Here is a 14,517-nt window from a genome sequence, read left to right as displayed (position 1 = left end):
GTTATTTTTTTGTTGTTAGTCACTTTCTGATGTGGTGTATAGTAGACAAAGACTTTTGACTGTTGTAAAAAGACCTCACATGTAAAGCTACAAAGTGCTGAGGTACCAGCATGATAACTCTGTTTATTGCCTTCAGACAAGAAAACACAGCTATCTTCACCAAGTCCTAAATAATACTTGCTCCTGAAGTTATAAAGGCTGGTTACAGGTAATAGGTAGCAGAGGAGTTAGGCTGAAGGTGTCTTCATTAATTGTGGTCCTTATCTTTATGCCTGGAGGCATAAAGAGATAAGTCCACCCTGTCCCCTCTAACTTGGTCTTTGTAAGCTCCATGCCTTTTGTCTTGGTGTCCCAATCCCAGTCACAAGGTTGTGAATGTGGAAAAGAACATCTGCATTACTATGGAGAATCTTATATTTGACCCAGAATTAATAGGGGCGATGGCCTAAAAAGCAGTTTAGTGACCTGCGCATTAACATCTTTATTTGCTACCATACTATTGCAAGGGAGCATAATCATCTACCAAGCTGGCCCAGCAAGTAGTACCTCATTTAAGTAATAACCCATTAAGTAGCTAGCAATTTTTCTGTCCACTGCAGCATACGTTGTTTGTGATTCAGCAATTTCTGACTTAGGCCTTGCTCATTATTGATAACCTGACTCAGCACTGCTTCCAGTTTTGTTTCTGACAAGTCTGTCTGAAGGATAAATGGAGTAGTAGAGGCCAAAATGCATGCAAAAGTTAAGGCCGAATTTAAGTCATGGAATGTGATCCCTGTTGTTGGAATCCATGTCGTACTGTATTTACAGGAGTAGTCTTCCTTGTCAGATTAATTTGTAACATTGCTCTTTTGGAAGAACAGGGTGTGAATCTTTAATAGTATCCAGAAAGTCCTATGAAATCTTTGTAAATAAACCAGATGTGATCTGGTTTATCATACAGGATATCCTCAAACTTTCGTAACGCTTTGAGTAACTGACTCTGCTGAGCAGAAGTTAACTCTTCTCCAAAGTTCAATTTGAAAGTTATAGAATATAGTATCACAGCCAAGTCACCTGTGTCAGGTATGCATGTGTTTACTAGTGTTTATATAGGTTACAAGGATAACTATGGTCCTTTTCCTTTGCTTAAACTGGAAGATAATGTAATAACCTAAATCTTTCCTTTATTTGATCTCAAATGAGCTGTGCCAGTGTGGGGCATGACATAATACCCTGGCTGTAATTTGCTTAACACAGTTCCATGAAGATAACAAAGATATACAGTAACAAAAAGGATACACTTGAAGGATATGCAGGTTTAAGACTTCTGCTTCACAACATCAAGGATTGTTTTTAAAAACTAAATACTGTGTGCATAATTTGTATGTTGTATGTAATTTCATAAAGATTTGTACTGATGACTTTGTTAAACCACAGCGGTAAGCTCTTCTTTTGTGGGCTATATGTGAAAATAACTTTTGAACTAAAAACTTATCACAATCAAAGCTCTCTGCCCTAATAGTTAATAAAACAACAAATATTTATGCTTTTCAAAATAATTTTATACTGTATCAGGCTTGATCTTTTTTGACTAACTATAAATACTATTAGGATAACAAACAAGGGAATGCAATTAAAATGGTTAATCATATGAGGACATGTACCTTTTATATATTTTATATGTTAAATATGTTAATATTAAAGATAAAAAACAGCAGTACCTCATTACCATTTTAAGGCTAAAGGTAGATAGACACAGAAAAAAAATCTGACTGAAAAAATATGCAATTCATTTTAAATTAGAGGTGAGGATTGATTGGAGCATGCATTCTGAAGATAAAAGAGAAAAGGTAGAGTCTGGTAGTGCTACAGAATTATTTTAAGGACATTCTAATTTTTGTTTATATTTTATCTGTAGAGGTAGGATATAAGTAAGCATATAATATTTCATATTACTTCAATTTAAATTTATTTTATTGGATTTTGTTTTTAATTTTAAAAAATATGATAAAACTTTTTTAACATTAATTTTACCTGAAGTTTTTCATTTTTTATGTTCTCAGAGGTTCATGTTGGGGGTATCAACTTAACCGTTTTATTAAAAGGTTAAGCAGGTTTAGGGGCATGAAACTTGGGCCTACAGCAGATAACCAAAACCTGGTAGATCCAGGTGCTAGGCCTAAAGGTCTGAACCTGCTTGGTGAACCTTACAGGCTCTAAGGTTACCACAGTCTCCAGATCACTTACCCCTTAGCCTGGATACAAGAAATGGACAGCTTGGGTTTTCTCTTCCAGACTTGGCTCTAGACTATTTAAGTGTGAAAGTATTTTATGAAAAACTTGCATCCTGTCCTGGAATTATTACTGGTTTTGGCCTAACATTTCTGGGACAGATTCCAACTTCTTACAAACCTGCATTGGAAAAGTGGGTTAAGAAAATGAAATGATAGCATATAATACTTTGTAGGTAAATTGATTTAAAAATTGCATTAGTGGGACAATGAAAAAGAGTTGTCTTCATAATTTTTTACAGTGGAAACATTATAAAACATTTTCTAATTCTGAAACAAACCTAGCAGATATCGTTACTTATTACAAGGCATCAAATTGTTAATGAGTAATACAGTGTGATATTAACTGCTACTACCATATGTATTTATTTTTTTAGGTTGCTTGTCTTACCCATATAGGCTCCAACTATCTCAACAGCAAGAAAGAGGCTAAACGATGGGGGACAGCTCATGAAAGCATTGTTCCTTATCAGGTAAGCCTTCTCCTTAAAATATTATTTTGCCTACAATTATTTAACTGTTTGAAAGAAAACACAGAAAAACAAAATGACTGTATGTGTAGAGGAGTATAATCTAACAATTTAAAGGCCTGGTTTAAATTCATGTAGAATTATTTGAGATAAGTAAAATATGATTTTGACCATTTTGTATGTAGTAGATGTCCTGATTAGTGAATTTGCCTTCAATACAACCATTTATGACAGCCGCTGCTCCACATGTGTCCTCTGAACAAAAGATATATTAGATTCAACTTGCCTTGACATTAATTCTAACTTGGTAGATGATTATTGTATAAGCTCTTTTCTCTCTACTGACATTGTTCAGAGCTAACACTGTTTCTCCTGGTATTAAACCACTGTTCTTGAATTTAGTCATCTGTCAGTTTATTTTCTGGTATTGATTCAGATGTATTGTTTTTGAGGCCATTCAGGCTTTGGCAAATCAGGGAAAATAGTTATTCAAGATCAAGAAGGAGCTTGACTGACTCATTTTTGAGGTATCAGTTGTTTTCCAGTATCTCTTGTTATGCTTTAAAGGGAAAGGGCAGGGACATTTTAATATAAAAAGAGGATTGCCTAATCAGAAGGCAAGGTTCATAGTGAGAAAACAAAGCAAAAGTCTTAATATTGAAAGTTAAAAGAAGGATAAAAGCAAGGGCACAACAAAAATAATGTATTTTTATCCAGTTTTCGGATGACGCAGTAGTGAACAGTGTTAAAAGTTTATGCTGTCACATCGATGACAACGACTGCGCAACCCAGGTCAGTACCCATGGCAACTGGACAATAAAAAGTTTGCAAAATGGTGACATCTTACAAAAACACCAAAAATGACATGAAAATAAACATATGTCTTTATATACATACGTTTCAAAAATATTTTTGAAGTGCAGAATTAAATACAGCAAAATCTTTAGAACAAAAAGAAAATAAAATCAGATCCCTAATGAGATCATAAAACTTTTAAAAAGTAGCCAAACAATAACACTTGCATTATAACAGAGCATTGTGTGGCCCTACATCATCAGAGATGCTATCTTCTTCTTCTTCTTCTTTTGGCTGCTCCCATTAGGGGTTGCTGCAGTGGATCATCTGTTTCCAAATCTTCTTGTCCTCTGCATCTTGCTGTGTCATACCCACCACCTGCATGTCACTACATCCATAAACGTCCTCTTATGCCTTTCTCTTTTCTTCTTGCCTGGCAGCTCCATCCCTAACATCGTTTACCCAATATTCCAAGTATCTCTCCTCTGCACATGTCCAAACCAACGCAATCTTGCCTCTTTGGCTTTGTCTCCAAACCATCCAACCTGAGCTGACCCTCTAATGTACTCATTCCTAGTTTCTAGTCCTGTATATCCTTGTTACACCAAATGCAAATCGTAACCCCACTCTGGTTGTAATTGCTTTGATGTTTTTTATCAGTCTTAAATGAAAGTCATCTAGTTAATTTTGAACAATATTCATGCTCATTCAATACTAAAATGATGGTGTTAATTATCTGAAGAATGAATTTGCAAAAAAAGGGAGCACTGCCTCTGTTGTTACTAGTAAGGGAAAATTGCTGTGGGCTGATATTATGCCTTCATTTTGAAGAAATATTCTTTATAGATGTTGTTTAAATTAAACAAAATTTTGAAAAATTATTCTTTTAATAAATAATATAATATAATATGCAAATAGCAAATATTTCCTATTAGCTAATATCTGTTAACTATGAATACAGTATTTCAATGAGAATAATATAAATTCAGTCCAACTGAAAGTAGGATCTTACATTGCCTTTACAAATTAACTGAAATTGTAATTGCCAGTAACCACAGTGCTGCCCCAGGGAAGAACTCTGTAATTGCTTGAGGATACTTCTGCATATTGAAAAGTTACTGTTATGACCAATGTTCCCTCTAAGCTGAGCGCATGAGCGATCGCTCACACGAATTCAGAGCGTCGCTCATACTTCCCGCACGATCGCTCATTCCGACGCGCTCGTCGTACTTATCGCGAAAATTGGTGCTCATAAATTTTTGGCTTAAACAAAATGTCGCTCATAAACAATGTTTTTTGCTCACTATATGCTACTCCTTAGAGGGAACATTGGTTATGACTACCTGGTTTATTTATGCTTTTTCCTGGGTCTTACATCATCTATAAACAGAAGGTATACATATGTCTTTTTTTGGTTTTAATTCTTTTTAATGATGTTAAAAATTAATCACTTTCTGCTGCAACACTACTTTGTCTTCCTTATGGGATTGCCATTTTCTGGTCCCACTGTAATGACACTACAGCAATTGGTCAAGGGCTGTGTACTGTCAAACATACTGTTTGATGATACCATCATGACTATGTTTGAGCTTGCTCTGTGCTGGGACACTTTGTGCTCATTTCTTGTTTTTGAAATACTGGTTAACTGACTACAATTTTTGGTTTAACATTTTGGTTTCTAGTTTTCTGTCATCCTGGTTATGAATCTTCAGTTTGCTGTTGAATATGTTTAATATCTTGGTCCCTTACTATAATTTAGTGCCATATTTGCTCTACAGGAACCATAAACTTCCCATGGTTTTGCCAAGGCTTTATTCCAGAATTTAGCTGGTTCTTTGTGACTTGCTTATCTTGTTATTTTTTGTTAAACAGTTTTATTAGTATTGTTAATTAACTTGTTTTTTGTTAAATTCCTTCCTTTTGTGTTTAATCATTTTTTCATTAAGTTCTTTTTTTGTTAAACATTTTGTAATTATCTGTTTGTCTTTTTATTGCACTAATTTAGTTGGTGATTTAACTTTTTGCTCTTCGTGTTACTCCCAGTGATGTAGGTAACTGTTAAAATCGGCTAATCTATTTTTTTTGTTTTTGATTTGGCTTTAGGTAATAAAGTATGAATTTAAACTAGAGTTTTGAAACATAAGGAATTCATATTTAACATTTATTTGTTAAATATTAACACTAGAATTACCAGAGCCTACGAAAAAACTCGTAATTCCGTCCCACCTTAAATCGCTTCTTAAATCCCTTCACACCTCTCCGCCAGTGTCCTTTGTCCTCTAAATGTGCTGATAAAGAAAAGCTGGGAGCAGCCGGCTATTCCATCCCCCCACCAATTTGGAACGTGCACGAACTTCTCTCAGCTCATGCCTTGATTGAGTATCTGGGAGTGAAGTGGAGTTTTAGAGTGGAAATAATAGATCGTTATTTGGAACACACGCATTTCATGTCTGTTCTGTTTCTACAGTAATCTGTGTCAACACATTGTTAAACAAGAAACGTTTTTTATATTCTACTAGTAGATGACAAAATGTAGGCATAAACTATATAATGTATGAAGCCTGAAGTCCAAATATCAAAGAAACATTATCACAAAAGATACAAATATAACACAACAATTGCGCTTTTATTCAAAAATATAACTGCAGAAACAAAAAGCTGCCTTAACATGCAACATTGACACCCGTTTATTGTAACTGCCTCCGTGGTGCAATAGAATCAGTTCCCGCCTGGGAATCAAAAGGTCGCGAGTCCTGCACCACTCTGTTTTGAGAAGTAAACTGCTCTTAGTCTTACTATTTTTGAGTAAAAGCATACATTTGATTTCAGTCTGTAACAGCCGGTGCAATTTATGATCCTTGTAAAGGTTAGCTTTTTTTTTTTTAATTCACTTTTCATTCTCTCAGTCACGTTCAGAATCAATCCATATAAACCCATCTGACACGGCTGTTTTCACATAAAGACGCGCTATAGCTCTGCAGTGTACTACGATGCATACTAATGCCCACCCCAAAAGGGTTCTGACACACAGATGCTGGCGAAGCTGCCTTCTTCGTCACTTGATTTTCTTTTTATTCAGTTTTATTGAGTGTTCCTGCCAGTCCCCGCATGTTGCTGTATGCTGTTTCTTTTGTACTCCAGGACATGCAGAGGAGAGAATGGTAAAGAGCAGTAACTTCGGCGCTATACAGACACTCCCCATCTGCCCGTGTCGGTCAAACACAGGAACATATGTTGGTGTAAAAGTATAACAAAAGTGCACTTTTTCCATCGCCTTTTCCTGTAAGAAGCAATGTACACACTTCTCTCTAAGCTGTGGTTTCTATTACACACCTGAAAGAAAGAGACAATATATGTGAAAATATCATCGCACTAATGCAATATTATTTGAAAACAAACAGCGTCAGATTGGGTGTAAATTTATGCAGGAACTGGAAATTCTCTGATGTGGGACCTTCCCCCAGCGAAGAAAGTACAGTGTCAGGTGCTCAATCAGTGTAATAGGAAGTTAGCACAGAGAAGTGTGTACACTGCAACAAGTACACGTGTCGTAAATGTAGGAAGGGCGGTCCTTGGGTGTGTGGGAACTGTTAATATTTGAATGTGATGATTTTATATAGCACGGAATGGAAATCAGCACTTCTTAGCATTGCACCATGCAAGCTGTCGTATCAATCGCCTACTGTAACTTGCTTTCTTTTTCTTCGGTTATACAGGTAGTCTTGAATAAAAGTGCACTTGTTTTGTTTGAAATGAAGTGTCTGCGTGCACTTTTCATGGCATTACACGTGTATTTTTTTGAGCATGCTCAAACACAGGAACATATGTTGGTGTAAAAGTATAACAAAACAACAGGCAGATGGGGAGTGTCTGATGATTGCATATATAGTATCTATCTATCTATCTATCTATCTATCTATCTATCTATCTATCTATCTATCTATCTATCTATCTATCTATCTATCTATCTATCTATCATGCATGTCCTGGAGTACAAAAGAAACAGCATACAGCAACATGCGGGGACTGGCAGGAACACTCAATAAAACTGAATAAAAAGAAAATCAAGTGGCGGTGAGATTCGAAGAAGGCAGCCAGCGTCTGTGAGTCAGAACCCTTTTTGGGGGGGGGGGCGTTAGTATGCATCGTGGTACACTGCAGAGCTATAGCACGTCTTTATGTGAAAACTGTGGATTGATTCTGAACGCGACTGAGAGAATGAAAAGTGAATTAAAAAAAGCTAACCTTTACAAGGATCATAAATTGCACCGGCTGTTACAGACTGAAATCAAATGTATGCTTTTACTCAAAAATAGTAAGACTAAGAGCAGTTTACTTCTCAAAACAGAGTGGTGCAGGATCAAACTCGCGAACTTTTGATTCCCAGGTGGGAACTGATTCTATTGCACCACAGAGGCAGTTACAATAAACGGGTGTCAATGTTGCATGTTAAGGCGGCTTTTGTTTCTGCAGTTATATTTTTGAATAAAAGCGCAATTGTTGTGTTATATTTGTATCTTTTGTGAAAGTGTTTCTTTGATATTTGGACTTCAGGCATCATACATTATATAGTTTATGTCTACATTTTGTCATCTATTAGTAGAACATAAAAAACGTTTCTGTTTCAACAATGTGTTTACACAGATTACTGTAGAAACGGAACAGACATGAAATGCGTGTGTTCCAAATAACGATCTATTATTTCCACTCTAAAACTCCACTTCACTTCGAGATACTCAATCAAGGCATGAGCTGAGAGAAGTTCGTGCACGTTCTAAATTGGTGGGGGGATGGAATAGCCAGCTGCTCCTAGCTTCTCTTTATCAGCACATTTAGCGGACAAAGGACGCTGGCGGAAAGGTGTGAAGGGATTTAAGAAGCGATTTAAGGTGGGACGGAATTACGAGTTTTTTCGTAGGCTCTGGTAATTCTAGTGTTAACCATGTTCCTCCACAACACCATTTTGTTTTTTGAAGGACAATGCATTTTTGTGATAATTTATTTGTTGTTACTATGCCGTTGCTAGGTAGGGTCAATAGGAAATGTACTACATGTACAATCAATAGTTCAAAGGTATTAAAGGTCAGTGTTGTGCACTTCCTAGTTGTTCAAGATTGTAAATACCCCAAACATTTCTATTGTGTTTTCTTTGATGTTTTGAATTCCTGACTTTAGATTTTATTGAGTATTTTCTTGACAATGAATTATGAGTTTCTGTTTATGATCTTAGCAGGCTTCAGGCTGACTACTGGATCATGGAGTGAGAGTCTTATTGTTGTTGGCTCCCTCCTTGCTATTCTTTTCTCAGGGTGGTTTTGCAGTTTGTGGATACTTGGTCTTCTTGCCTTACTTTTTGTTTTCTATCCTTTGTTGTTTTTTGGCCTAAATTTTCTTTTGCCATTTTGCAAATTGTTTTCTGGTTATATTCTTGGTTTAGGCCTAAAATAATTGGGGTTTTAATAGTTTTTAGACCTTATGTAAGCTTTTGCTTTTTCTATTTTTGATTCCCTAATAACTTGACACTTTCTTCTTTGTATATTGTTGATGACTTGGCTTTCTGCTTTGTATATTTTTGAAAACTTGGCCATTCCTTCATTATGTATTTTTGTATCATGCCTATTCTCTTTTAGATTTTTTGCCTAATCAACCCATTCATTTTTTTCTTATAGTTGTTAATAAATCATTTAATTTTGGATCAAACCAATTTTAGATTTCATGGTTTTGCTTTCCATGTTCTTGTTTACATCTAGAAAATCATCACTGAAACATAACTGACACTTGCTCCCTACCAAACCCAATGAAGTTCAAGTAGTTCATTGCGATAAAGCCAGTGATTACCCATTAGGCCAGTAAGTGGTAATAAGCAACTCCCATCTTGAATGGAAAGTGGGGCTCAACTTTACTGCTTCAGAAAACTGGCCCACTAAGTACTACTCACTGTTCAGGTCTGTTTTGTCCCTAGAAGAGATCAAAGAGTCTAGTAACACTAGGATGTGATTTAGAAACAGTAAACACAAAAAATGGATAAAACTGTTAATAACAAGAGGTAGGGATTAACAATTAATTGATGTCAAATTAATATTGTGATTTTAAACAATGCAATTAGCAAATATATTTTATGCAACATGTCTGACCAATAAAGCTGTTAGATGGAATTATTACAATTATTATTTTTAATGTCACTATTCGAATGTAATTTGAATTTATTTAAAAAAGATCCTATGCGAAGGCAATAGCTGATGTTCAATTGCAAAAGAACAGTTACAGTATTTTACCTGCACTAATTTTGAAATTGAGTTACTCCAGACATCCTATGTAAAGCTGCAGTATTTAGCAGAGCTCAGTATTACCTTTGGCAGGAGGTTATGTGTATGTGCAAAGTCATCAATGTGGTCTGTTTATTAATGATAAAGCGTAACACATCAATTTAAAAAAATACATTATAGATATTGCAAAATGCCAGATGTTGCTCCTGCTCCTTAATTACATGACAATCTATCTGATACTTCACTAGATCCTTATATTAATAACAGAATTCTGCTATCCAACTCATTTGTGTGGTATCTGAACATCAAGTCTGCTCTGTTGTGCTTCTCAAAGAGGCACCGACCTAAAGATTGATTAACATGTCAGCATCTCTGCTTTTCATTTATTTTTTAATCAGTGCTTTGTTAAAAAAGTGCAATAGGATTCATTTTGTTTAAACTTAGAAATTAATATTGATTAGTGTCCACCCACAGAAATGGAAAGGCATGCCTTAAGATTTGGTCTTTGTGACAACTCTGCCACAAGCTGTTTTCTACATGCTTTTCCAGTTATGTAAAAGTGTATCATATCCCATTTACTCTTAAACCTAAGACTCCTAACTGCTGTTTAATCCTATAAATATCTAATTAGAGCAAATGGAAAATAACACTTCTTGGGATTTTGATTCCTCTTGTATTTAAATGACAGTTGCTCCAGAATCACAAACATTTTTTTTAAGTTGGTGTTCGAGGGTCCCAAAGACAACAGGGAGTGTGGAGCTGCCCCCCACCGTCACATTTGGTGGTAGCCGTAGGATGAGGTGATGATGTGAGGCTTAAGAACTGGAGACAGAACAGCAAGTGGGATAGGTGCCTGACTGTCTAAAGAACTCACAACACTCAAGCTGGTGGAGAACATTATACAGTAGAACTGAGCGTTTTAATGGATATTTATTGTTGATTGCATTATTGTCATTTTCAAGTTATCTTTTTTTTATGTCCTGTTTTTACAATGGGGACTTAGGTTTTGTTTTATGATGGTTGTTTTAGTGCCTTTATTGCTGTTTTAGTGTGGTGTAGGGCCTCACCACAGACATGGACCACCAGTTGCACTGGTTTGGAAAAAGGGCAGAGACTTGCTGTGCAACTGGGGTCTTCTGGAGGGTGTTGTGTGATGAATGGTCTGTGGTGCTGTGCTGATTTTAAATAAATAAATAATTGAATGTGCTTGCACTGGGGAGTAAGGCAGGTGCAAGTGGTTGTCTGAGAAGACAGCTTATCTCCGGGTTGGTGCGATGTGGTCAGCCGACTGTGCATTGCCTTGCCAGTATGTACAGATGGTCTGATTGTCTCATTATCAGCACGGTTGGCAATAAGGCGATCACACCTGCAATCACTTAATAAGCTATACTTATTAATCGCCTTATTAATCCCACCAGACTTTCCTAGACAGCCCACATAACCATTTGCTTGTGCACTCTGCCTAAATTTGACCAATGCTGATTTTAAAATATTGCATATTTTAGATAAATAATAAGTACTGTAGAAATGAAAACATATTCTATCGGATAAATTATAATGAAAATAAAAGCTAATTTTTTTATTGCATCTCACTTAATAATTCAGATGCATTTTAGGCTAAGGGTAACATTCATGGAGATGAAACAATTCAAAGTAAGGTAAATCATATTATAACATGATCGATATCATTTATCATTACAAGGAATTGAATGAAGTTTATATATTTTAATGTCCTTATAAATATCAAAGAAATGAAAATGTTTAATCTGCATTTCTTAAAGGTTTCATGATTGAATCTCTTGTTTTTCTAAATGTGTGACCAAGGAATCTATTTGATTTGTATATATATTTTTATTTAAGCCTTGTTTATAATCTTTTTCTAAGCTTTTATGTAAAAAGTTAATTATATTTGGATATGTTTAAAGTTTGCACAGCAAGGTAGTGAATTGGTAATATCTGCTCCCTCATAGTTCTGTGAACCTGGATTGAAGTTTCAACATGGGTACTACGTTTGCAGAATTTTTATGTTCTCCCCATTTCTATGTATGTTTTCTCCTGTACTCCTTTAGAGTGTAGATGTATAGGGAAATGTATCCTGTGATGGACTTGGTTCCTTATTTACTCTCATCATTGTCAGATAGATTTTGGCTAATTGTAAACTTCCTATGGAATAAGTGGATACTGAAAATCAATGACTATATTTAGAAAGAAAAATGACTGCCGAGAATTCCGACAAGTTGTTTGCATTTATTACAATATTAGTATTTCAATAATCTGTGAATTTACTGTTATACTGTAGCTTTAAAATCCTTGAACATTTGTTTTTTTAGCTACTAAATTTCTATCAACACTGAGTGGCCTCCCTCACAAAACATTCTATTAATTTAGTAATCATCACAAATTTTTAGGTAAAAACCATTATGTTTATGCCTTTGACCATTTGGACAATGTCATCCATTGTTTTATGCTCCTAGTGTTTGTTGTTGATGAAGTACAAACAAAATCTGTTGCTGATTTCACAGTTTACACAAGATTTTATTCAGCTTACTTGAAATGGAATAAATCTTGAGCTTTTATTATGAGCAAAAATTTGCTTTTCAAGAAGAGAAAAATATAACAAAGCCTGGCTTGCTAGTCTTTGGATATAAAGCATTTGGATGCAAAGACCAGTCATACAATAAACTAAACAATTTTATTTGTTTACTTCTCTTCTGTAATTATTGCATTTCTTCCACATAAATGACAATTATTCCATTATTATATCATCTTTGATTTAAACATACTTCTTTTGTTTTGACATTTTAAATTCTACTGTTTACTGTTGTGTTAAGGATTTATTTTTCCACTTATTTTCATCAGTCAATTTCTTTTGAAGAGTGCATGATGCTGCTAAACATAATAAAATTTATTTGCCTTTATATAATCCGTAGAATCATTTAATGCACTGCTATTTCCTTGGTAAAGTTCTCTTATTCTTATGAAAGTTATTTTTATTCAACTTACAATATGAACATCTTGTTTCACAATTTTAAACAAATCCAGTGTGTGGTCACAGTCATCTCTCTGTCTGTACAAGTTTAAATATATATATATATTTTAGTTTAGTGTAGCTTTGGTTATGTAACTGAATTATGTACATTCTAATTTTACCCCTAAAGTAAACTTTTTTTTTGTATGATATCAATTCACATAGCCGTTTAAAGCCTCCAAAATCTTTGGAATAAACTGCAGAACCACCTTTAGTCCTTCCTTTAATTTGCATTTCAGGGCACCTGGATGCACCTGGAAGCCCCTTGTATTCTATCAGCAACACCTAATATACAGTGGTCACCTGGGGCCTCATTTATAAAAGTTAAAGGCTTTCAAAACTCCTAGTTTTATTATTTGTTTCTTCTCTGTTTTCTATTTTTTTTTAACTTTTAGAGTCTTCATGCTACTTGACCATAGGAAATTTGCACTTCCTTAGTGTGACAACAAATGTTGCTGGATTGATGCCTATTATTATGAATGAGTACACAATAAATGGCAAAAGGGTGTAAGGCTCCCAAAAGATCCATAAACTAGGCCAGAGACTTTCCCAGCCTGCTCAGAAAAAGATCTATGTCCAGGGATCCTGACCCCAAGCTCTACTTGGTTGGCTTTAGCCTAAAAAGGGATTTGGTTTCAAAAGTTGAAACATGACACCTACACATTTGAACACATGTAACTGTCTTATCTGCACTGGCCTTTTCTGTATGTTAAAGTGTACAGATAGAGTCCTGGTTTCCAGCACATTAAATGTTTCTTGATTTTTCAGTGGATGCAGCACAGTAAGATGACTATATCTAGGGTTTGAAGCTTCTACAGGATATGCTTTTAGGTCCAATGCAAGCTCTTTGCTAACCATGAATACAGACATGACAGCATTTTGTCTTAAGACAGGTACACTACTTTTCAATTAATGTTTCTGATACCAAAATTATGTTTTTACTGTACTACTTTAATAATAGTCTTGTTTATATTCCTAATAAACAACATGGAAACATTTACTGGTTAATGGTAAATATAAGTTAAAAATTTTAGTTATGTTGCACTCCCATTAAAGTAGCAGTGAAACAATTGGTCATTTATTTCCCTTGAGTTTTGTTTCTTCTCATCTACAAATGCCTTTTTCTACACAGCTATAGTGGGCTCAGGTCCCATCCTGGATGTCCCCCAACCACCAAATTGGCTTAATGGGGCAGTACCAGTAGGCTTGGTAATGATCCTTTCACAGGTTCATCTGAGGAAACCTTTTACTTTCTGTAAATAGTTAGTTTTATTTTTTTTCTTGGCACTTCAACAGAGACTCAGCAACCGCAGCAGGGCCAATCTGAGGACTTCACTAAGCAATCCAATTGGTAGTAGCTATAAGTGGTGTGTAAAAAGTGCAAAAACTAATTAGTGTAGGTTATGGCCTGCAGTAATTGGGAACAATTGCAAACCCTGATCCCCATCACGACTGAGGCTTAATGGCTTATCTGTACTTAATGCAGATGTGAAGTGTATAATGTGTCAAGACTGAAGTCCAAATATCAAATAAACACTTTCACAAAAGGTATAACAAAACAAGTGCACTTTTATTCAAGAATATAACCAAAGAAAAAAAATAATTCAATTTACATGTTGCTTTCAATGTGTAAAAACCAAAGCCCAAATATCAATCGACAGACAGTCGACATGTCTGCTTGGATG

The 14,517-nt window shown here is 35.2% G+C and overlaps 1 protein-coding gene across 3 annotated transcripts in view; it reads left to right on the top strand.

Annotated features, from left to right (window-relative positions):
- Positions 1 to 14,517, top strand: part of sugct (succinyl-CoA:glutarate-CoA transferase) — a 762,796-nt gene that overhangs the window by 246,513 nt on the left and 501,766 nt on the right. For all 3 annotated transcript variants that reach the window (XM_039753396.1, XM_039753395.1, XM_039753397.1), the window contains exon 9: positions 2,651 to 2,746. In XM_039753396.1, coding sequence (XP_039609330.1) covers positions 2,651 to 2,746 — 96 coding nt within the window. The remainder of the gene's footprint in view (positions 1 to 2,650; positions 2,747 to 14,517) is intronic.

The sequence above is a fragment of the Polypterus senegalus genome, chromosome 5 (genome assembly GCF_016835505.1).
Source record: "Polypterus senegalus isolate Bchr_013 chromosome 5, ASM1683550v1, whole genome shotgun sequence".
In the NCBI taxonomy this organism is placed as follows: Eukaryota; Metazoa; Chordata; class Cladistia; order Polypteriformes; family Polypteridae; genus Polypterus; species Polypterus senegalus.
Note: the sequence above shows the minus strand (reverse complement) of the source record. Positions and strands in the feature narration are given on the sequence as shown.